At 52.1% G+C, this 23,548-nt stretch overlaps 2 protein-coding genes across 3 annotated transcripts; one reads left to right on the top strand and one right to left on the bottom strand.

The window, feature by feature from the left end:
* Nucleotides 1-795: 795 nt before the first annotated feature.
* Nucleotides 796-9,456, bottom strand: LOC127052514 (zona pellucida sperm-binding protein 3-like). The gene is made up of 9 exons (XM_050956297.1): nucleotides 9,387-9,456; nucleotides 6,813-6,991; nucleotides 5,510-5,622; nucleotides 4,519-4,622; nucleotides 3,809-3,980; nucleotides 2,706-2,817; nucleotides 2,225-2,411; nucleotides 1,526-1,768; nucleotides 796-1,052 (listed from the first exon to the last, which is right to left on the bottom strand). Exons 1-9 carry the CDS (start codon nucleotides 9,454-9,456, stop codon nucleotides 796-798), a joined length of 1,437 nt encoding a protein of 478 aa, XP_050812254.1.
* Nucleotides 9,457-10,916: 1,460 nt separating this feature from the next.
* Nucleotides 10,917-17,430, top strand: LOC127052513 (transcobalamin-1-like). Of its 2 annotated transcripts, XM_050956295.1 has the most exons (9): nucleotides 10,917-11,013; nucleotides 11,591-11,773; nucleotides 12,631-12,780; nucleotides 13,018-13,170; nucleotides 13,355-13,533; nucleotides 13,956-14,142; nucleotides 16,141-16,330; nucleotides 16,791-16,909; nucleotides 17,135-17,430. In XM_050956295.1, the coding sequence occupies exons 1-9, from the start codon at nucleotides 10,917-10,919 to the stop codon at nucleotides 17,194-17,196; spliced, it is 1,320 nt and encodes a 439-aa protein (XP_050812252.1). In that variant the 3' UTR covers nucleotides 17,197-17,430. The 2 variants fall into 2 exon arrangements, with proteins under 2 accessions (XP_050812252.1, XP_050812253.1); XM_050956296.1 differs by lacking the exon at nucleotides 11,591-11,773 and having other exon boundaries at nucleotides 10,924-11,013.
* Nucleotides 17,431-23,548: the final 6,118 nt, after the last annotated feature.

Raw genomic sequence — 23,548 nt, 5'->3', positions numbered from 1 at the left:
TCAAAATGCTCTCAGTACCAGGACAGCCCCAGTTAACTGCCCTTTGGGTACCTTGACTCTAGTAGTTAGGGGGATTGTTTAGGTTCAGAGCAGTGTAGGGGGAGGGGTCTAGCCACCACAAGTGAGAGGGGGACAGCAAGTGAAGAAATAGGACCAAACAAGTCACATCAGTCAGATTGACTCTCTGCACCAATGGATACATCAGTTAGTTCAAAGCCCTTGAGTTCCAAGATTTGAAATGAAGTGAGTTTGTCCTACCCCCAGGGAAGGACCTAGGAAAAGCAGATGGAGGTAGCAGAGCATGAAGACTCAACATCCTCCCCCCACTCCATTTACAGTGGGGGGGGGGGAAGAATACCAAAGTCATCCTGGTTACCTAGCTCTTACCCCAGAAAAGGAAACAATGTTCCCTCAGCAACAAGCCTCTCCCCCATCATTGTAACACACCCTGTGGCAGGGACCAGCAGTGCCATGCCCCAGAGGAAGGGACATAGTGGGTGTTTTATGGTATGGCCATTGCTAGAGAGGAAGACACTCCCCCAGCCTAGAGGTCAGCTTATAGCTCCATATGGAGGATGGAGTGTTCTTTTGGAAGTTGGACCCTCAGTGGTCAGCTTGTCTTCTGATCCTGCAGGAGAAGGTACTGGTATGACTAGCCTTAGTTAAAATGGGGACAGAAGAGGCTCACAGAAGCCAGGTGGTGCTGAAGTCCCCCTGACCCCAGCTGCCCCCACACTGAGGAATGAGACATTTCCATTGACTGACTGGTTTATTTATTAAGAGGCAACTGGAGTTTCATACAGAGCCAGACTCCCCACAGGCTGCAGCCACCACAGCACCAGGTTTCTTCGAGGCTACATTAGAATCCCTAGAGGCTGTGGGTGCCATGGCAACAGCACCAGACTCCCCCAAGGCAACATCAACAGCACCCATCCGGTATCCTCTGTGGTAGTGCTTGGTGGAGCAGTAGCAACCCAGGATTCCCAGGAAGACAAAGAGTGAGCACAGCACTGCAATGGCCAGGGTGGTGACAGAGAAGGGGAGCTGCAGCCCTGTGGGAAAGAAACAGAGCAGAGCTCAGGAGAGAGGCTGTGAGGACATGTGGTCAAAGCAGCCTGGTTCCAACAGGCCTCCCAGCTGCTCTCCACCAGGGAATGGTCGCTGCTGCCTAAAGTCATCAATCCTTGTGTGTTTTTTCCCCTGCCCCACAAAGACAGTACAGGAAGGCTCATTTTTCCACCCCCTCCTGGACACTCTGTGCATGCGGAACATGTTGGCTTGGCCACATTTCTATTTGGGGGAGAATAACTGACTTCTGATCTCCCTGTATCCCAGATTTCCAGGATAGGGGCCTGCAGCCAATGGCAGCAACCCCATTATTCAGTTCTGCCAGTTGGCTAGGTGACAAGACAATAAGGAGTTGACCAGACTGCTCATGGCTACATTGAGCAACAGGACACCCACTGACAGATGGGGGAGCTGACTGGAGTGAGTCCCATGACAGAGGGCAGATCAGAGCACTCACCTGAAGAATCCTTCATGTCCCCTCTCACAATGGGGTTCACAGCCTGATTGGGAGAGAACAGGACAGGGTGGATGGCTTTAGGGGTGCCAGAGATGGGCACAGTGGAAGAGAGTTCAACAGCCCCTGCTGTGGCAAAGGTGGGCTCTGTAGAAGCCAACGTGAGGAGGCTGGAGCCCAGTGTAATGGAGGAATTGGTGGCTAGCTTGATGGGGCCAAGCTGGAGGTCTGCTTCTCCAAGGGGTCCTGGGGAGGAGAGAAAGAAAGTGAGCACAGCCACAGTCTGGGAGCAGATGCAGGATGCCTCACCCCCCTCCTCCTGCCATGCCAATGCCCACCAGCAATCAGCACAGGGTCTGGTGGGGTGGAAGCCACATGTGCAACAAGCCAGATGATCTATCCAGCCCCCATATCAGAAGCAGCTGGGCTCAGCTCTGACATCAGCCAGATGGGAGCTTAGTCTCAGGGCAAGAAAGGAAGCAGCTCTCCATCCTCTAAGTGTTAGAAGGGGCCATATGCCCATAGGGCAGCCACTGCTCTGGTGCCAAGGCAGAGCAGTCTGAGGGGCAGGGCACAGAGACTGGAGGATCCCAGGGAGACATTAGCCCACCCAACCTCCCACAACCCACCAAGGAATGGCAGAAGCCAGGCAAGCTCCTCTAGCAGGACTGCGGGGGCGTTTCAAGGCAGGGGCAAGGTTACCTTCCCTGTCCTGAGGTAGACGCCGGCGCCGCCTCCTGCTCCCACAGCCAGCAGGGGAAGCACAGCAGGAGCAGTTGCCTCCTTCATGGGAGCGCCAGGCTGTGGTGGCTGGGTCATAGGAGCAGGCCTTGTTGTGCTGGTCGGCAGGGCCAGCAGTCACTGCCTTCAGGTGGCACAGGAGATAGATCTGAAAACATGATATGTCACAGCCAGGTATGGTTCTGTGTGGGATGCAGGGAGAGCCCAGAACTCAACTCTAGGGTCAGGCTGAGGGAACCCTCTCACCATACAGCAGCTATTCTGCCCCACACCTCTGTCCATCCATCTCTAGGACAGGAGACCTCATCTCATCTCCTTGCAGGGCCCTGTGGGAGAGTCCCTCATGGAGATGGCAGCCATGATACTCACCCCATACAGGGAAGTCTGTGCCCTTCCAGGTGTCTCAGCACCTCCCCCTACCCCCAACCTCTTCTGTACTGACCTGGCTACTGGAAGCACCAGTGAAGACAAATGTGTCCAGCTGGAAACAGAGGAACTGGTCTCCTCGAGGGGCAAGGAAGTGGGAGCGGCTGTGCTGCCCATCCACAAGACACCTGTAGGAAGGAGAGAGGGTTACCCACCCAGCTGCCTCAGTGCCATGAGTAGCCATCATCCTGGTTCCCAGACTGTCCACATGGGACCTGAGAAAAGGCTCAGGCTGGGCCTCACCCAGATCCCAGGGCGGAGGAGACAAGGAATTGTGGGGATTTGGGGCAATGGTGGAGCAGCCTGAAGATACAGGTTGTACAGATCATTACTCATAACTAGGGCCTACCAAACTCATGGACATGAAAAACAAGTCATGGATGCATCTGACAAAGTGGGTATTGACCCACAAAAGCTCATGCTCCAAAACTTCTGTTAGTCTATAAGGTGCCACAGGTCTCTGTTGCTTTTACAGATCCAGACTAACACAGCTACCCCTCTGATACTTGAAGTCATGGACTGTGAAATTTGCTCCCCCCCCCCCCCCCCCCCGCCCATGAAATCTGGTCTTGTGTGCTTTTACCCTATACTATACAGTGGTCACAGGGGAGGTCAGTATTTATCAAATTGGGGGTCCTGCAAGGGGAGGTCACAAGGTTATTTTAGGGGGCTCATGGTATTGTCACCCTTACTTCTCTGCTGCCTTCAGAGCCAGGCAGCCAAAGAGCCATGGCTGTTGGCCAGGCACCCAGCTCTGAAGGCAGCACCTCACCAGCAGCAGCACAGAAGTAAGGGTAGCAGTGTCTCAACCCTGCCTACAATAACCTTGTGATCTCCCACCCCCAAACTCCTTTTTGGGTCAGGATCCCTACAGTTACAAACACTGACATTTCAGATTTAAATAGCTGAAATGAAGTTTTAGGATTTTTTAAATCCTAAAACTGAAATTGACCAAAATGGACCCTGAATTTGGTAGGGCCTTAACAACCTAGAAAGCCCACCATCCACTTCCTTCCCACCTCTCTCCATGGGCCAGTGCTGCCTAGTCCTTCTAGATAAAGTGATGCTTTGGTACCAGACACCAATGCCCATTCAGAGTCGTCTGCCCCAGATGCTCACCCATGGTCTGTGATGACCTCATACTTTATGGAAGATGCTGCACTTGGCTGTGCCACACACTCATCCACATAGATCCTCAGAGGTGCATGGCTGCCAGTTCTCACAGATGCCTGGATGTTTATCAGGTCACCAAGGTAGTAAGTGGGGTCAGACAGGGGGAATGACCAGGTACCTGAGGACAAAAAAGATGGGGGGGAAGGTGACACTTACCTGAACCCTCCTTGTTCCTGCCTAGCTAGCACTGTTCCCACCCCACCCCCCTGAACACACACACTAGCAAGGAGTCTGCCAGAGAAAGGCGTGTAAGACAGGAGGATTGAGGGTGGCATCAACAGATGTGGGAGGGGGAACCCAAGGCTAGAATAGGGGCTGTAAGGTGGGACTGAGGGGGTACTAACAGCTGGAATAGGAGGGGGCTATGGGTCAAGGTAAGAGGAGCTCAGGGATGAGAGAAAGGGGTGTTGGCAGGGCTGGGGGAGAACACAGGACTGAGGTGCATTAACCAAACTTGGGGTGCCCCCAGTTCCCCCTTTTTGTGAACAGTTTAGGTAGTATCTGCATGAGCAATGAAGTCTCTTCCTAACTCACCCCCTGGAGACAAGCCTGGCTAGTGGGATCCCAAGCCAGCCTGCCATTTAGCTATAGACTGAGTGGGATTCCTGGAGACTCCCAAGCACTGCCCCCGCCACCCCTAATATACCAGCACTCACTGTCATACACATCCAGGGCAAAGTCCAGATGCTGTCTGTGCATTAGGGTGGAGCTGAAGGGGACCCAGGTGGGCTGGAGGCCCAAGGAAGAGACATTACCAGTCCTGGAACAGAGGAGACAATCACTACCTCTTCCACACACCCAGGATCTCCCATTGTGTGGTGAGACATGGCTCTCCCCTTTGGAGGTATCCTGGCAGCCATTGTGTAGTGTGCACACACACACACACCCCGCCCTCAGCAGGACTCTGCAGTTACACATCATAACATTTAGAGCAGTGGTTCTCAAACTTGTACTGGGGACCCCTTTGACATAGCAAGCCTGAGTGCAACTCCCCCCCTTATAATTAAAAACATTTAAACACCATTATAAATGCTGGAGTCAAAGGGAGGTTTGGGGTGGAGGCTGACAGCTTGTGACCCCCTGAGGGGTCCTGACCCTCAGTTTGAGCACCCTTGATCTACAGCCACCCCTCCATCCCCTGGCTCAAGCCAGGACTATGGTGTAGCCAGAGCAGAGCTGTAGTGAAGAACTCAGCTGAGACATCTGTGAGCCCTAGTGCATTAGTGTTTCAATCTATTTCCTTGTCTCACCATGTGCACTAGCATGACATGTGCATGGCAGTAGCAGGTCAGCATTGCACTAGTACAGGTGACAGGCAGGTCACATGGACATCAGACCCCACCAAGGCTCTGCTCAGTTATGTGTTCCTGGAGCTGAGCTATGAGTATTAAAGACCTGGGCAGCATTAGTTGATGAATACCCAGCCTTGGTGCAACAGACCCAGCAACCACATCCCACCCTCAGCAGGACAACCCAGGACTCTGGACTTCCTGGCCATCAGCAAAGCTCAGTGGGGCAGCCCTGCAATGCCAAGGCCACCCTCGGCAGGAGGGTGAACAAGTCCAGGCAACATGGAAAGACTTGGCTCCTTGAAGCAACTTGGGACAGGTCTCAGCACCCAGCACTGCATGGAGGATGCTCACTCACCTGGGGTAGAAGCAGTCTATGGGGAGGGAGAAGGCACTGGCTCGGATCACGCCCCTCACAGCAGAAGGTCTGTAGTGGAGGAAATTTCTGTAGTGGATGGTGTCAGAGAGGAGCTATGAAGAGCAAAAAAACCAGCCAAGGATCAGTACTACTCCATCCACCCAGCAGCAGGGCCTCCTGTCCAGCCAGATAGCTACTTTGACCTGCCAGAAGGAGGAGGTGCATATGCCATTGGAGACCTCAGAGCACCAGCCAGTAGGGCACTACATTTGGCCCTCAACCCTCCAGCTACTGCCATTCAAGGAGGCAGGTAATAAAGAGACTCCAGCTAGAGGGAGAGGAGAATAGGTTCATCATTGCTATAGGGTCATCAGCCCCCTCCTGGGCCAACATCAGGGCTTGGACCTAGCGCTGAGACTCCTAGAAGTGGCTAACACAAGATCCAGAGGAATCCATCTTCTAGCCAGGGGCTGTAGCAGAGTCAAGCCTCCACAGATCAGCCACTAGAGGGGATATGCAGTGCCTCGAAAGAGGGGAGCTACAGTGGTACCTTCCACTTGAACACCTCATCACATGTGAACATGAATTAAGCCTCAGGACCACCATGGAATATGGGAAGTCTGTCATTTTCCAGATGGGGCAACAGAGAGTCCCTTCCCACAGGGGCATGCTGAGTACATAGGGAACCCTGGGCACTGCTTCCAGCTCCAATAATTCCAAGGCCTGTAACTTCCCATTTTAGATCAGTCTGTGTATCCCCACCTCCTGGTATGCAGGAACCTGTGGGCACCAGAGGAAGGCAGGAGTTACCCAAGCAATTTCACAAGCCAGTGTTCATAGATCTGCTTCAGCACTTGCATTGCGCCTGCTCATGGGCAGTGTTAAGCCCTCCACAGCCCCTTCAATGCACTTTAGACACTGTACCATTGCACCCAGTTTAGCTGCAGCCATGAAGTGAAATACTATGGGTTAGTATCCAATGGCTAGAAGGCCCTCTCCCCTGGGCTCCCCTTCACCCAAGGGCTTCCTTGGATATAGATCCCTTATTAGTTCTCTCCTGCATGGGACAGAGTGTATCCGGATTCAAGAAGGGCCTCATTGCAGTGAGTCTGCTCTGTGTCCATCAGTGGAGTGAGTGAATGTGAGGCTTGATTTCCATCACACAAGAAAGGTGGGTGTCCCTCAGGAGAAGATGGAGGTTGTGGGGGTAGGGGCTGAGGACTGAAACCAGGCTGCACTCAGCAGGGAGAGAGAGATTGACACCCACCCACATACCCAGCCCCCCACTGGTCTCTGCTCTCACCTCCATGGTGGCCCCACATTCTGATAGCAGATATTCTAGCTGGAATCTATCTGGCCCAACAGCTGTCACAGCACAGCCAGCCCCCAGCATCAGCTCCTTGGCAGAGACAGTCACACCATCCCCAGAGAGATCTGCCAGCACCGTGATCTGAAGCTGCGAGCTGCCACACACCACCGACACTGCAGATGGAGCACACAGGGGTTAACAGACTCACAGCCACAGCATCCTCCAGACACAACAGCCCCAGAAACCCTGTCCTGGGATTTACACCACTCCCAAGACACAGGAGTACAGGGATTCAGGAAGGGCTGGGTAGATACCCTACAGCCCAGACACAGTCAGCGATGCTGGATAGTTACATACATCACTACAAGGCTCAGGGCCATAATTCCACTTGCTCCCAGTAGCTGCAACCCCAACATGCTCCTTCCACTCCATTCCAAACACCTGCCCTGTGCCTCCCAGGGGCCAGCTACCAGATCTGTGCTAGCAGGAGAGGGGATCTCCCCACCACCCTAATTGTTTATCCCTGGTTACTGCTGCCCAGGAGCACACACTGATACCACCCCTGAGAGGAGCAGGCAGTGACAATGTAACCAGATGGACAAGCCCAGTGTCAGCAGAAGGGGTGAGCGTCCAGTGATGTGAGTAGAGGATCACCTCCATCACTGACAGTGATATGTCCTTTGCACCTCATTACACTGAGCAAGACAGTCCTTAGACCTATGGCAGCTACTGAGTCCTGGTGCTAGATGTCTGTGAGTTGCAATAGCACAGTGGTGACATGCAGGGTATATGGAGACTCTGACTTTGTCTTGTCTACACAGTAGTAGTCTGTTAGAGCTATATGACAAAGCCTCTTGGGCAGGCTGAGTTTATGCCAACAGAAGATGTTTTTCCTGTCAGCAGAGTAATACCACTTCCTGGAACAACATTTGCTAAGCCAAGAGAAGCTCCTTTCTGTTGTCATAGCTGTGATTATATGGGAATTTTTGGCAGCTTATCATGTTCTTCCCCCCCCCTTGACTGACAAATCTGAGTGGAGACCTGCCCTAGTCTGCCCAGACTAGGTCTCCAACAGCCCCCAGCCTCCCACATCTTCCCTACTCAGACACGGGCCACCAGGAATCCTCTCCATTTCAGGGGAGTGGAAAACCGAGCCACAGCAGTGCCAGGCTCTACCAACCCTAAAGCTGAAATACCAGACAGCCGCCTTCAGCCATCTTCCTCAATTGTGGAGGCAGAACAAGGAAACTCTGTCAGCCAGCAGGTTACACTGGCTACAACAGATCTTGCTGATAAAACCAGGTTAGAGGCAGAAGAAAGTGAGAGCATTAACCTTTAAAGGACCCAAAAAGCATTGAGGAGCACCAATGTAGCTTGCCACTAAGCATCCTGAAGGGGGAGGGGGGCAGGAGATGGAGTCAGATGTTGGGAAGCAACTGCTGAATCTGTGGGTGCCTCAAGCCAGACACCGCAAAAATGAGGTACCCAGAAATCCAGCAGCTGCTCTGGCAACCTTTGGTTTCAGCAAGGTCACCTCTGCAGAGCAAGGACTACAACCGAGAGCCCCTCACTCAGTGCTCCAACTCACTCTAGCCACTAGACAATACCACCCCAGAAGTCTCATAAGTGGGCACACAGGTGTGTCCTACTGTTATCGCCTTGTGTTACAGATCTCATGCCATCAGAGTCACCTAGATAACAGTGAAGGTTCTTCTTGTGGTAGCTGTCTCATTGCTGCCACTAAGCCCCAGGAAGCCAGCCACCAAAATGCAGTGTTGACTCCTTTGAGAGGGCAGGTCTATGAACCCACGAACTGCTCAGACTCATCTCACCTGGGACAAAGTCAAGGGTTGCAGGGGGAGGGCACAGATGGGAAAGAAAAGAGAAGCACAGTGGATTCCTCACTGCAGGCCTCAGCTACATCTCATCACCTTACTGCAGCTCCTACAGCAATAACCGCTTCCCCAACTCCCATCACCAGCAGGCTGGAGACCCTTCTGTTGAATAGTGGCAGCATCTACCACTGTTTTACAAGACAAGAGATTAGAGAAACAAGGTAGGTGAGAATATCTTTTATTGGGCTGTATTGGTCCACTAAGAGATATTAACTCCCCAACCTTGTCACTGAAATATCCTGGGACCAACATGGCTACACTGTATAAAGAAAGAGATTAGCTATTTAGGCCCTAGGGAAATTACATACTTAGGGAGATTTAAAAGCCACAGACTGGCAGAGGGAGCAACTTCCACACCTGGCATCTGCAGGGAGACTGGGGTTTCCCCATGAGGGCCAGGAGGAAGTGAAGCTTTGTAGGCACCCTGCCAGCAGATAAGTCACCAAGCAGGTGCCCAGAATACACTGCATACAGGAGAGCCCTAGCTTTTACCTGCCCAGAACATAAAGTTCCAGTGAAACAAATGAACAATAAGACCTGGATCCGGCTCTGCCTACCCAGCAGCAATTCCAGGAGGCTAGAACCCAGAACAGGAAGGCCCCACACAATTGGAAGATAAACCACAGCAAGAGGTTCAGTTTACACCCAGCATCCCTCATTCCCTCCACTTTACCTGAAGCATTTTGAGCCCAAGCACCAGTGACCAAAAGGAGCAAAGCCCAACAACCCACAGGAGCTCCCATCTTCCACTCCTCCCTCAGGAAACAGCCACATGAGGAAAAGCTACCCCCATTGGCTGGTTTTATACCAGAGGCAGCAGCACTCAGGTGCCTGCAATTCCTCCATTATCAGCATGGGCCACAGTTCCAGTCCCATCCTCTGCAGCTTTGACAAGGGGCAGGTGAGAGTGGCCAGCCAAAGCCAGGCAGGCTCCATCTAGTAGATGTGTGCAACCCTGAGCCCTTGGAGTTGTAGGGTCAGCTCCCAGGGGTGGTAACTCTGCCCCATTCCTAGTGAGGGTAAATTAAAAGCCACCTACCCACTTCTGTAAGAGACTTTATGTCTGTTTACAACCCATTTGTGATAAGAGCCAGTTTGTAAAGTTTCTGCTCATTGTTTCCCTGTATCCCTCCAACACTGGGGGATGAAACCCTCATACACAGGCAAGACCACAACACCCCACCTCCCAGGCAAGGATCTCCTAGTCCTACACACAGATGGATGAACTAACTCTCCCCCTAGACCAGCTGGTGAGTGAGGGGAAACCGAGGCGCAGAACTTTCAAGGGCTAATTTTTCAAGCACCTACTAGATTTGGGTGCCTAATTTGAGACTCCTGGGGCCTGCTATTCAGAGGTTCTGGGCAGCCCTGGTTTCAGCTGAAATCATTGGAGTCCTGGACCCCAGAACCACCCACCTCAGTGACATCCTGAGCTCCCACCCAGCTCTACCACTGCCTGTCAAACCAAACCCCGCTATCCCGTCCCTGGGACCCCTGCCACACACAGCTCTGGTGCTGATGAGCCTCAATCTCAACCCATAGTGCCCTGTTACCACAGCCCTGGCCTCCCCTCACAGCTCTGCCAAGGCCCCTTAATCCCAACCTGTAACCCTCTGCTATCCTACCCCAGGGCTCCATACACCAGCTCTCCTGATACCCCTCAGTCCCAGCCTATGGCCAAGGTCATCTACACACAATGACCCATGAAACCAGGAAGGGATAAAACCAAGAAGCCCAAATTCCCTCTCTGTTATTCTGGTGCACAACTTGACTGGAGTGGCCAATGGTGTCCATGTGTCTGGGCGGAGGTGTTAGCCAGCTGTGGCCTCACAGTCGTATGATCCTCCAGTGAGATGTCACCTGGAGCCAGTGGCACCAGGTTCACCAGGGTGGTGGGGGACAGGGGTGTGAACTGTGACGGGGAGAATTCCGTCTAGGTCTCTGGTGCCAGTTGGCTCCTCGCAGCACCCAGAAGCCATGGGGAGGGAGTAGTCGTCTGACAGCCCCAGCCAGTTTTATCTGTGCCAGTCTCTGGGGCACAGACCTGCACGTACTGCTGGGCATTGCTCAATGTCTCCTCTCTGCTATAGGGAAGTAGCAGGGTGAGGCAAGCCAGGAGAGGAGGGCAAGGCACCCTGGTGTCCCCGCCTCCTTCCAGCTGATAAACACCGGGTCCTAGTCCAGGTCCCAGCACAGCCAGGCAATGACTGGAGACGGAGAGATGAGGAGGACTTTGGTGATCATGCTAGTTGGGCTCCTGCTCCTGTACCTTGCCCCTGGGGGGCTGTGCCAGGGCTGTGGTGAGTCAAATGGCCCTGTGCCATGTACTTCTCCCCTCTGTGATGTGACTTCTGGGGTGGCAGGGGGAAGGGAGCCTTTCCCCACTGCCTTCCCCACCAGAGCCTTCCCTTGACTCATGTAGCTACGCCCCACAGACTGGGCACAGCCTGCTTTTCACTGTGGTGCAAGCTACTCCTGTCATCTCTGCTGCCAACACTGGTGTGCAGTGCAAAAATCATCCAAACCTGGAAGCTAGTCCATCCAATTCGCCTGGGATCTCAGGAGGCGTTTCCCTTCTGGATGTCCCATTGGAGGCTGAACCATGTGCAAACAGCCTGTGCAGAGCATCTCTGCATAGCTACAATGCCAGGGAGAGACTAGGGGGTGGGCAGGGAGGTTGGGGGGGGGGGCTGATGAAGGTGGGCTTAGAAATAGGGTGTAATTGGTGTGGGGCTAGGACTGGGGTGTGTTAACTTCCTCCTGGCTGATGCCTGGAGCCCCCCATTCCCCGCTCAGCTGGTTCTGAGAGCTGGATGGGGGAGGTTGTATAGGTCCCCAGCTGTGACTACCCATGTGTCATCCTGGCTTCTCCACCAGCCGTGAATGAGGCTGAGCGCCCCCTAGTGAGGGATCTGCAGAAGAAGATGATCTATTCGGTGAATGTTAGTGCTCCCCCGAACCCCAGCATCCTGCTCGCCCTGAGGCTGGCCCAGGAGCACAACAAGCGCATTGAGCAGGACATGCTGAACAAACTGAGTCAGGACGCAGTGGAGCGAGCTGGTAAGGGCTCTGCCCCCCTCCCCACACATAGACACCCACCAGGCATGTTGGACTCTGACATTGCTCCCCAAATAGAACCAGCCTTCCCAACCCAGCAACTCCCATTGGGAAGTGGGGTCCTCAACAACACCACACATAAAGTCAGACCCCTGAAAGGGTAATGGTGACCCCACAACAAAGCTGTCCCCCAAATATGCACCCCTCTGGGAGATAGAGGTGACCTCATAGCAGCCCCCCAAATATGCACCCCTCTGGGAGATAGAGGTGACCTCATAGCAGCCCTAGAACCACAGCCATCTCCCCAGGCCCACTGTGCCCCACAGCACCCCCAAACCACAGCCATCTTCCCATGCCCATTGTGCCCCACAGCACCCCCAAAACCACAGCCATCTCCCCATGCCCACTGTGCCCCACAGCATGCCCCAAAACCACAGCCATCCCCCCATGCCCACTGTGCCCCACAGCACCCCCAAAACCACAGCCATCTCCCCAGGCCCACTGTGCCCCACAGCAGCCCCAAAACAACAGCCATCTCCCAACCCCCTTCGCGTCCCATAGCACCTCCATCGGGTACAACAATGCTGGTGCTGAAACTGCTGCTCCCTTCCGAAAAGCATGAAACCAAAAGGAGAAGAGAAAGGCAGGAAAATAAAGGGAGACAGATAGGAACAGATAGACTGATGGGGTCGGGTGGGGGGAAAAGAGACACACCCAAGGGTAGTGAGGTGCAGGGAGGCTGGGACTGGGGCAGACACAGTGGTTGGGCCAGGGAGATAGAGGCTGGGGCAGGGAGCATAGGGCAGGTTTGCAGCATGACCAGCCTCACTGACCCCCATCCCGGGCGCGCTGCATTTCAGTTGTGTCCTTCTCCTCGGGCCAGGTGGCCCTCCATATCCTGGCTCAACAGGCCTCCTGCTCTGACCCCCGGTGCATCTCTGCAAACGGCTCCACCATCAATCTGGTGCGTCTCCTGGAGCAGAAGTTCAAGGCAGAGCTGCAGAACATAGGTGAGGAGCCCCAGCCTTGGGGCGGGGGGAGGGGGGAGATCCTGCCTGGCTCAACCCCTCTGCCCCTGCACAGTCGAGCTCTCCCATCCCCTTTTCCCTTCTTTCTCCTCCCTCTCTCTTTGTCTCCCTCTTTCAGGCCCTTTCCCCCCATCCCATGCCCCCCCCCGTTTTGCCCTCTCTGTTCTGGCCCCAGTCTAGGAGTATGTCTGTGGCTAACAAGAGGTCTCTCCCCCACAGCGATCCATGGCAACCCCTTGACCAACTTCTACCAGCTCAGCTTGGACGTGCTGGCCCTGTGCCAGCTGAATGGCCGCCTCTCACCAGCCAGGGCCAGTGCCCTCCTCAGCCCGGGCCACAAGAAGTATTACCTCGGTGGCCAGTTCTCTGTGGGTGGGTAAAGCCGTACATCCTCCTATGCCTGGAGGGCCCATGGCTTCCCCTATGGGGAGGTCCCAGGGTGGCATGAGCTGGGATCCCCGTGACTGTATCCATGGGGTCAGTGCTGGGATGACCTTCTCCTTCACCCCTCTCTGGTGTGGCAGTCCCATCTGAGCCACTTTTCCGGTCCCCACAGACACTGCAGCAGTGGCAGTCCTGGCTCACGTATGCCTGCAGACCAGGGGGCAGCCCCTTCCCCCGAAGGTGTATAAGAAGATCAGACAGAATGTGCAGTGGCTAGTGGACAAAATCCTGGCTGAGAAGAGAATTGATGGAGAGATCGGGAACATCTACAGCACTGGGTTGGCTATGCAGGTGAGGGACCAGAGTCCCATTGGGAATCAAAGGAGGTGGGACTGAATTCTAGCTTCAACCACAACCCAAAGGTCCTCGCCCCAACTGCCGAGCAGCTGGATAATTCAGTTGTGGAATAGTTAATGTCAGCAATTACTGTGCCATTGGTAGGTTCCAGAGTTAACACCATATTGCCATAAATGGAGGCAGCTCTCAGTGCCAGAGAATTGGGGCTGCAAATTCCCTCACTTATAGAAGGCCTTAAATATCCCTCCCTTCTGTCTACATTCCACTCACCCTTCTGCTCTCTCCCTGGTGGGCCATCCGGACGTGTTCTTGTAGCGCCTTCCCAGCTGCCTTTGCTCACAGTGTTGTCCTCTGTCATGGTCATGGGCAGCCAGGCCCCAGCAGGTAACCCTGCCCTTCCTCTCTGTCCTCCATAGGCCTTATCTGTCTCATCCAGCTATCAGAAACCCGGGGCCTGGAACTGCCTCCAGACTCTGCACAGGGTCCTGGACAAGATTCCCCAGGGCACATTCAAAAACCCCATGGCTGCTTCCCAGGTCCTCTCTTCCCTGGAGAACAGGACCTACCTGGACGTGAGTAGGCTCAACTGCTCCATGGACCCAGGTAAGGAGAGCAGACCATTCTCCCAGCACAGGACATGAGAACTGATAGCACCCAGGCAGACAGAGTCCATTAATTCAATCATGCAGTGGTTGGTGTAGTGGCGGCCTAATGGTTGGGCTCTTACCTGGCATTTAGAAGACCCATGTTCAGCTCCCTGCTCAGCCAATGACTCCTTGGGTAAGCCACTAAGAGTACATCTACACAGCAAAAAAAAAAAAAAAAAAAAAAAAAACCTCTCTGGCAGCAAGATTCAGAGCTTGGGTCAACTGACATGGGCTCGTGGGGCTCATGCTGGAGGCTAGAAATAGCAGTGTAGATGTTTGGGCTTGGGCTGGAGCGTGGGTTCTGAAATCTGGCAAGGGATTAGGTCTCACAGCCCTAATATCTACACTGCTATTTTTAGCCCCAGAGCTCAAGCCCAAATCAGTGGACTCAGGCTCTGAGACTTGCTGCCATGGGGTTTTTTTTGTTTGTTTTTTTGGATTTTTTTGCTGTGTAGATGTACCCTGTGTCTCTGTGCCTCAGTTTCCCATGTGTACAATGTGGTTAATAGCACTGTCCTGCCTCATTGGGATGTTGTTAAGGATGAAGATGGGGCCATCTAAAGTACCTGCGGCAGACAGAAGCACATGTAACAAGGGATGGGGGAAGGGGAATGGTTTTCCCATCCCATGAGAATTTTTGACATTTCAAAAAATTTTCCCATCCTGAATGAGGCTGAAAAGGCAAAAAAATCTCAGAAATGTTTTCAAACTGAAAATCCAATAAACAAACAAACAAACAAACAAAAATTAAACTTTTTTGATTTGTATCAATCAAAATGTTTCCTTTTGATAGTATCAAAATGTTTCTACTACAAACTTCCCTGCTTTTTTTCTCTGTAAATTTACTAAAATTTCTCAGCAAAAAGTTTTTTCAGGTTGAAAAACCAAAACTTTCCAGTTCAGAAATCTTTCTGCCAAACACGTTTCGATGCAGGAGTTTCTACCAACCCAACACTGCTTCATGAACAGTTTGGACACTGAACTGGCATTTTTCAGTGAAAAAATGGTTTATTGAAAAATTCCTGCTCAGTTCTATGTGTAGCCTGTGCTAAGCCAGTGTGGTTCTATGTCACCATCTAATGAGTGGAGGGCCTAGAGATTTATGAGTCTCAATCTAACGATCCTTGTTCTTAGCTCAATCACTAGGTCAGGGGTCGGCAACTTTTCAGAAGTGATGTGCCGAGTCTTCATTTATTCACTCTAATTTAAGGTTTCACGTGCCAGTAATACATGTTAACGTTTTTAGAAGGTCTCTTTCTATACGTCTATAATATATAACTAAACTATTGTTGTATGTAAAGTAAATAAGGGTTTTAAAATGTTTAAGAAGCTTCATTAAAATTTAAATTAAAATGCAGAGCCCCCAGACCAGTGGCCAGGACCCGGGCAGTGTGAGTGCCACTGAAAATCAGCTCATGTACCACCTTCGGCACCCGTGCCATAGGTTGCCTACCCCTGCACTAGAGCATCATCATCATAGATCCAGAGGCCTTGGGTTCAGCCCCAGCTAATCTCCTGCCTAGACAGCCATTGCCTAGATATTCTCTGTCTTTGCTTCTGCCTCTTTCTCTCCCCTTGACTCCAGTGGGACTATTCCCCCTACTGTTACTCACACCTTCTTGTCAATTGTTGGAAATGGGCCATCCTGATTATCACTACAAAAGTTTTTCTCTCTCCTGCTGACAATTGCCCACCTTAACTGATTACACTTGTTATAGTTGGTATGGCAACACCCATTTTTTCATGTTCTCTATGTATATATATCTTCCTACTATATTTTCCACTGCATGCATCCGATGAAGTGGGTTTTAGCCCACGAAAGCTTATGCTTAAATAAATTTGTTAGTCTCTAAGGTGCCACAAGGACTCCTCGTTCTTTTTGAAGTAGGAGAATAGCTTTCTCCAAGGTATATGTGGCAATTCTTCACCCTCTCTCCTCTTTCTCTCCACACAGATAACCTCCCTCTGTCCACTGCCAGGCCCACCTCACCCACTACCTGCCTACCTAGCATCAGAGTCACCTACACTGTTGCCGATGGTGTGAACAACACATTCAATGACTCTATCAGTGTCACCGTGACCCAGGGCTCCGTCTTCTTCAAGGTGATGGAGGTCGCCCAGGATAAAGACCCCAGCAAATTCAGGTACTTGCTCAGCCTGGCAATGTGGCACCCATCGCTGATGGCAGTGGCAGTGGCAGAGAGCAGGCTAGATGATAGCATGGGGCTCGTAGGGCAACAGAGATTTAAAAAACAGAGAGGTCCCTAGGATCACAGCGGGGACATGCCCCTGCTACCCCACCCTGCATGGCTTCCACAGCCAGAAGTTTGCTGGGGGCAGATTAAACCCTCAAGGGCTGGGAAGGGGGATCAAGGCTGGTTCCTCTGCATCACTCATCTGGACAATGTTTCCTTGGGATGGGGAGATTGGAGCTCAGGCAGGGGCCAGCTTGGCTGCTTCTCAATCCCTTCCTTCTCTTCCCCCTCCCACAATGGCATGGGGGTTCAGTCTCACTGTGTCCTCGGTTGCACATCCCTGTGGAGTGGGAGATGGGGATGCTATGAGGCAATGGTAACCAGGCCTCCTGCATGACTCTCTCTGTAGCTTCACATACACGCAGAGCTCCTGGGGCCCGTACATCACCTCCGTGCAGGGGCTGCAGGCCGATAACAACCACCGCACCTACTGGCAGCTCCTGAGCAATGGCATCCCGCTGAGCCAAGGTGGGACAATGGGGAGAGCAGGGGCGGGGAGCCGCGTGAGGGGAGAGGGGCTGTGGGGGAGAGAGGGAGGAAGAGGGGTGTGAGAGACACAACAGAAAGTGGGGATGAGAACCTGGAGAAGACAGATGGACCCAGGGAGGGACTGGTGTGCAGGTGGGTGACTGGGGCTGAGGGGCCACTGTCCCCATTTGTGTCCCTTATCCTCCCTTTCCTCTCTTGTTCCAGGTGCTGGGGACTACGTTGTTTCCAACAGTGAGAGGCTGGAGGTCAAATTCACCATGTACTGAGCTCCACGGCACTGGCCAGCCTGGGGACAAGGGGTGCTCCGGAAGGTGCAACTTGTCCTGGCCTTTCCACTGTTCAGAGATTTCAGGGTTCAGCAGCCCCCACTCCTTCCCCCCAGAGCAGGGGGAGGACGGACCCCTGGAGACAACTGTGGGTCTTGTAGTCATGTCTGTGTGACTGTTTCCCAAGCTCTGCCTGTGTCTGGCCCTCACTCCTGAAATAAACCTTCTGCAAGAGCTGGCTGCACTGCAAGGATGATTCCAGGCAAGGAGAGGGGCTGAGAAACTTTGAATGCGGGTAATGGAGCCTCTGATGGGCACCCTCTATCTGGAAACACAGCACGGCAGCAGGGCTGCATCACATGGCAGCCACTTCCCCCACCATAGATAAGGGCTTACCCAGGAGCAACCATCCCATCCATAGCACTGGCCAATAGGGTGCTGGACTCACCCTAAAGACTCTGTCTCCTCCATGATACTGGCTAATGGGGTGCTGGGCTCACCAAGGAGTCACCATCCCCTCTGGGGCCCTGGCCAATGGACCACTGGGTAGTTGGTCCCTAGGCCTGGAATCTCCCTTGCTGTGGCATTAGCTGTAGTATCATTAGTGGGAGGTCGTTAGGGCCCTTGGTGTAGCAGGGCAGGCTGGAGGGCACTGCTGGTGGAGAATAGGAGGCTAATGGTGTTAACAGCCCAGCTAACCCCTTCTTCTGCCTGGGTCCCCAGCAGCAGCACTGCCAGGGCTCCTTGCCTCATCCACTCTGGGTCTAAGCCCCCCAGCAGTGGCTGATCCACATGGGAGGGTGATGATTCTCCTAAAGCTGCCAGCTGGGGGACGTAGCCCTTTAGCCCTAGCAGTGGTGGCCTCAGCCACTTCACCTGGCCCTTGGAAACTGGGCCTGAAGGGAAAGGGCCAAGAGCTGTGGACTCACCCTACAGGGGGCAGGCGCAGTATCATAGCATTCCTTCTCAGATCTGAACCTTAGAGTTCAGAAAATGAGATACTAGCACCTGAATCCTCTAAGCTTAATTACCAGCTTAGATCTGATAGCACTGCCACCACCCAAAAATATAGTGTTTTGGGACACTCTGACCTCCCCAACCTTCCCTGGGGACCCCAAGAACCCAGATCCCTTGGGTTCTTAAAACAAGGAGAAATAAATCATTCCCCCCACCTTTCCCCCTCTCAGAATTTCCCTCCCTGGGCTATCCTGAGAGATACTGATCTAACCTCTAAATCACCATACAGAGAAGCATCTCCCTTCCCTTCCACCAAGAGGCAAACAGATTCAAGGAAAACAAAGAGAGATTCTATCTCTCCCCCTCCCATCTCCCCCCGACCCGTCCCGGTGAGTATCCCAATCCCCTGGAATAACACAAGGGAAACAAGGAAGAAAAAATCAATCAGGTTCTCAAAAAAAAAAAAAAAAGAAATCTTTTAATAAAAGGAAGGAAAAAGTAAAGAATTATCTCTGTAACTTCAAGATGTAAATCTTACAGGATCCTATAGCTTACAGACACCAGAAAGAGACTTTCCCCGCAATACCAATACAAATCAGAATATTCCCAGCAACTACACATATAAAAGTTAACTAGCCAGATCCACAATTGCAAATAGAGTAAAAACAATCAAAAACCTAAACCGCCTGTTTTTACTTACTATATGAAAAGAAACTTAGAGAGCCTGTAGTAATGTCTGCTCTCTCTCAGACCCTCCGAGAGAAGAACACACAACACACAAAGAACACACACAAAAGTTTCCCTCCGCCCCAAATTTAAAAGTATCTTGTCTTCTGATTGGTCTTCTGGTCAGGTGTCCAGTTCCCTGCTTGTAACCCTTTACAGGTACAAGAGACATTAACCCTTAACAATCTGCTTATGACACTCAGTAAACCCCAGACTGTGATATCCACTGAGTCTCCATAGCAGAACCCAGAGATGTCAGAGGCCTGGATCATGGGCCATGGTTAAAGGAGGCTCCACTCTGTGGCCATGTCTTTGGAGATGGTTCTTCCCATAGGCATGTGTCCCTCCAGCACTCCACTTCTGCCATCACAACCCACTCGGAGATTACTGCCTACGAAGTTAGAAAAAGAAAAAAAACAGGAAGAGGGCTAGGGAGAGTGATGGGAGTTAGAGCCCGTGAAAACTTTCTAGTGGAAAAGTGTTTTCCAATGAAAAATGGCTTTTCATTCCCAACAAAAATGTTCGTGTGGACCAAAAAAATCCATTTTTAATATCATTTTGTAAGGAAAATAAACCCTTCTTTCCTTCCCTTTTTTAGTTCCACCCACCTCCAGCCTTACAAAACAAAATTGTTTTGAAACATCAAAAAAAACCCCAAACATTCAAATGGGAGGTGGTGGTTTTTTTCTGATTTTGTGTGTGTGTGCGCGCCCATACTTGCCTTTCTCCTATCAGCTCTAAAGGGAATGAACCGGCTTCTAGTTATTATTGATTTATCCAGGTCCCAGTGGTGCTGGGCGCTGTACATACACAGGACAAAAAGTCCCTGAAACCCCCCTGCTCTGATCTCTCCAGGTCACAGTCCCTGACCCCCAAGTGTGCATTTGCTGCCCTCTCCAATTTAGTGCCAGTTACACATTGAGCCACAGTGGCAGACTGTCCGAGGATTAGCGGGACTGTCCCATGTCAATGCCCCAACCCCCCTGTCCTGGCTGAAGAAGAGTATTTCCCACATCCACCCAGCATGCAGGAGTGGGTGGGAAGGCTGCACTGGGTGCCCCATTTCACAGGGCACCCAAACCAAGCAGCAGTGCAACCTGGTGTGCAGGGTTTCAGCATCACTCGGGTTTGGCCCAGCACCCCTTTGTCTACATCTCCCCCTCCCCCACTCAGCTGCCCTTTGATACAGGGCCACAAGTAGTAAAACTAGGACACTACCTACACTTTAAGCACAACATGGGGAGGATGGGAGCTGAAGGGTGGGGGGGAATCCTCACTGCCTTGGGGAATGTGCTGCAGCAGCAGCCCTTTGGGATCCAGACACTGCAGTGATCAGCACCCAAGAAATGCATGGTTAAGCGGGTGAGGGTGTTCAGGGGCACTAAAGGGATTTAGCTCCTTAGCTCCCTGCAGCTTTTTCCCTTAAAAAGCTCATCCTCATGGCTGCATAAGAACTGTTCTCCAGCCAGGCCAGCTTCCAGCCTGGAGCAACTGCTCCGGGAGACATGCCAGTCATCCCCGTTTAGAGAAACAGGGCGTTCAGGCTGAAACCTCATGCTTACTGCTGAAACAGCAGCCAGGTTAACTATTTCACGGCTCCCGTCAGCCTGCTACAGCCAGCAATTATTTCAGCCCACCTTTCCCCTGGTAACCAGACACATTATTCTCCTACGCACTCATGCCGCTGAGCTGGGCCTTGGCCTAGCTCTGACAGGGTGCTTGGGTGAAGCAGCTGCTGGTGGTTTCTCCATCATGTTGTCTCCCTGTGCTGTGAGCAGGGGTGAGATGCCATAGCAGTGCCAGTGCTGGCACCTGGGCCGCACTAGCTGTTTCTAATAAGTGCTACCACTTGGGAATAAAGGATAGGAACATTCTAATGTAGAGACAATCAGGAATTCAGTCCCCAGTCAGCTCCCTTTCCCTCTGCCCAGGACGAGGGGAACACATAGCCACACCTGGACTTGGCCACATCTTGGCTTTATTGACCACAATTTCAGCCACCTCCTGCATGCCAAAACCCCATCCTGTCTTCCAGCTCTCCCATGTTCCCTAATGCACCCTCCCCAGCTGCCAATCCTTCCAGCTTCTCCACCGGACGACTCCTGAGAGGCTGGCATGATTGTCAATGCAAAAAGCCTGAGGGCAGCATAAAATCAGTTGAGCTTTGTCTTGGCAGGAGTTTGTTGAGCAGCAGCTTCCCAGCTGCCCCAGGAGCAACTCAGAAAGGTGCAGGTCAGCATGCTGGGAGCTTGTTCAGGGGCATCTGGCAATGGCCTGGGACCTGGAGGCTGGATGAGAAGCAGAGAGCTCAGTTGGGAAGTGTATTGGCTGGAGAGGGGCCAGGTGCAGCAGGAGACCTTGGAAGCAGCCTGCAGGCAGGAGATCGGAGACAATGGCTAGGAGTCAGTGATGCCACTCATGCTGGAACAGAACTCTGGCCAGTGGGAGCTACAGATCTCTGCTTAATTGTGGAAACGGTTACGCCTGCACCAAGGGCTGTGCCAAGGGGCCTGTTAGGAACTGCTGCATTGCTCTCCTAGAGAAACTCCCTGAGCCATTCCAGAGGGTGATTTGCCTCCTTCCCATCAGCTCTCATAGCCTTCTCCATCCAGCAGTGTGCAAGTGGGAATTGGAAGGACAGTCTGCAGAGCCTAGCAGCTGACCTGCCCACTGCACTTGCTGCTGAATCTGGGGTACACTTGGGACACCTCTGAGCATCTGGAGGAGGTTGGTGGATCATAGTCCCTCCCCATGTAACAGGGTTGGCTGCTACCTAAGCTCCCCCTCATAGCCAGAGGTCACCTTGTAGCACTCCATCCCTGCTGTCTCCTTTACAGGGTTCCTTAACCAAACTCAAGAGCATCCAAAGGAAATTAAAACATTCCCCACCTGTCCAATTTATTCACTCTTCACACATACACTGGCCCTCCAGGCCCCAACCTCAGTTCAACATCTGTCTCTATTTCGCTGGGGTGTTCTCAGCCCTCTTTCCCAGATCTGCACTGTCAAGGTCTCTGCAAGAGCTAATCTTGCTCCCTGCAGCAGTTTCCGTTTCCTTCTCCTTCTTGCCAGCTACAACTTCTCAGGCCTCTATTTTCTGAATGGTTCCCCCAGCTTGGGTCAGCCATCTGTAGCCTTTTATAAGGAATTCCTGATGCCACTCAGGCAGGCCTCATCCTGTAATTAGAGTTGGCTTAGTCCCAGGATCTGCACTCCATGGGGCAAGACACTCTGTTACAGCCCCCAGCGGCGGGGTGCATTACAACAGCAAAATAAGGAACAGCTGCACAGATTGGACCACTCATTCCCATACTCAGCTCAGCAAAAGATGCCATTTATTAGGTTTACCCGATACTGCCACAAAATTGCTGATCTGCTGCTCCAGAAATCAAAAGGAAAATGGGATAGGCACAGGATTTAGACTTAGCTTGCCCTGGAGCATAAGCCTTTGCTTCTTCTTCGATATGGCTTAAAACCAGCCGTGTCAGATGTCCAAGCCTAGGTTCGCAATCCATTTGATTGCTTCAGGTGAGGCACAGTGATTTGCAGAGAGCCCACTGGGATAGCATCAATGTCCCAAATGATTCACGAGGTATTCCATAGTCTGAAGTCCCTTTCCCCAGGCACAAATAAGACTATGCCTCGGTTCCCCTTTACGGAGAAGATTGGTGCATCTGCCATGTGATGTGTGGCTGCGATTGAAAGTGTATTTTCCATGGGAGTGAAAAACCACTGGGTTCTTCACTTGGGGCATTGATAGAGTGTTTCTTTGGGACATTGGCATCCTTCCACCTTGCTCACCATTGATCTCTGAGGGGGAAACTCTGAATCCTCAAGCTCTTGCCTTGCAAGCTAAAAAAGTTTCCTGGATTTGAGTGATGACAATCATCTCAGGGTCTGTTCTGTTACGTGCTAAGGCACAACCAATGTCAAATCGGTATCTGAACGTCACTCGGTGAAGTCCCAGGCTGAACAGCAATCAAAAGAGCCCTTGCTTATCACCTCTCTAATGTGATTTTACTCTCTCTAGTGTACCTATCAAGGGATATTTTGAGTTTTAGTTGTTGGAGGCCTATTTCTGGAGGGAAGGGAGGAGGAAGAACCTGAATATAGTAGAATACAATAGATTATAAGGCCCAAAGGAACCATTAGATCACCCGTGTCTGACCTCCTGTATAACACAGGCCAGAGAATCTCCCATGGTGATCCCTGCCTCAAGCCCAGTATAGAACTGGGGATCTGTCTTCAGACAGCAAAGGATTGGAGAAGATGCCCCCAGTAGAGGAGATCTGTTGCCCCACATATCTCAGCTTCTCTCTATGGGCCAGCAAAGGGATTGCCCTTTGCCTGCTGTACAGGTAATGATACTGATTTCTTTTGTAAAGTGCTTTGAGATCTATGGATGAAAGGTGCTAGATAAGAGCTGGGTGTTGAGCTTTGGCTCTCAGTGAGATTCAGAGGGGAATTCACTCTGGCCAAATACCAGTGCACAACAGTAGGCTTAATGGGGAGAGACTACATCTTGGCTGACTCCTCTTGATCTCAGACACATTCTCTGCTAGCCACCCCCTGCCCTGTCCTACTCACCCCACATGTTGGTTAGCTAATCAGAAGGCACCTCTGGTTGCTGGGTTGGCTGCTCTCCAAAGAATGGGGTAAACAATGGTGC

The sequence above is a fragment of the Gopherus flavomarginatus genome, chromosome 5 (assembly GCF_025201925.1).
Source record: "Gopherus flavomarginatus isolate rGopFla2 chromosome 5, rGopFla2.mat.asm, whole genome shotgun sequence".
NCBI lineage: Eukaryota > Metazoa > Chordata > Testudines > Testudinidae > Gopherus > Gopherus flavomarginatus.
Note: the sequence above shows the minus strand (reverse complement) of the source record. Positions and strands in the feature narration are given on the sequence as shown.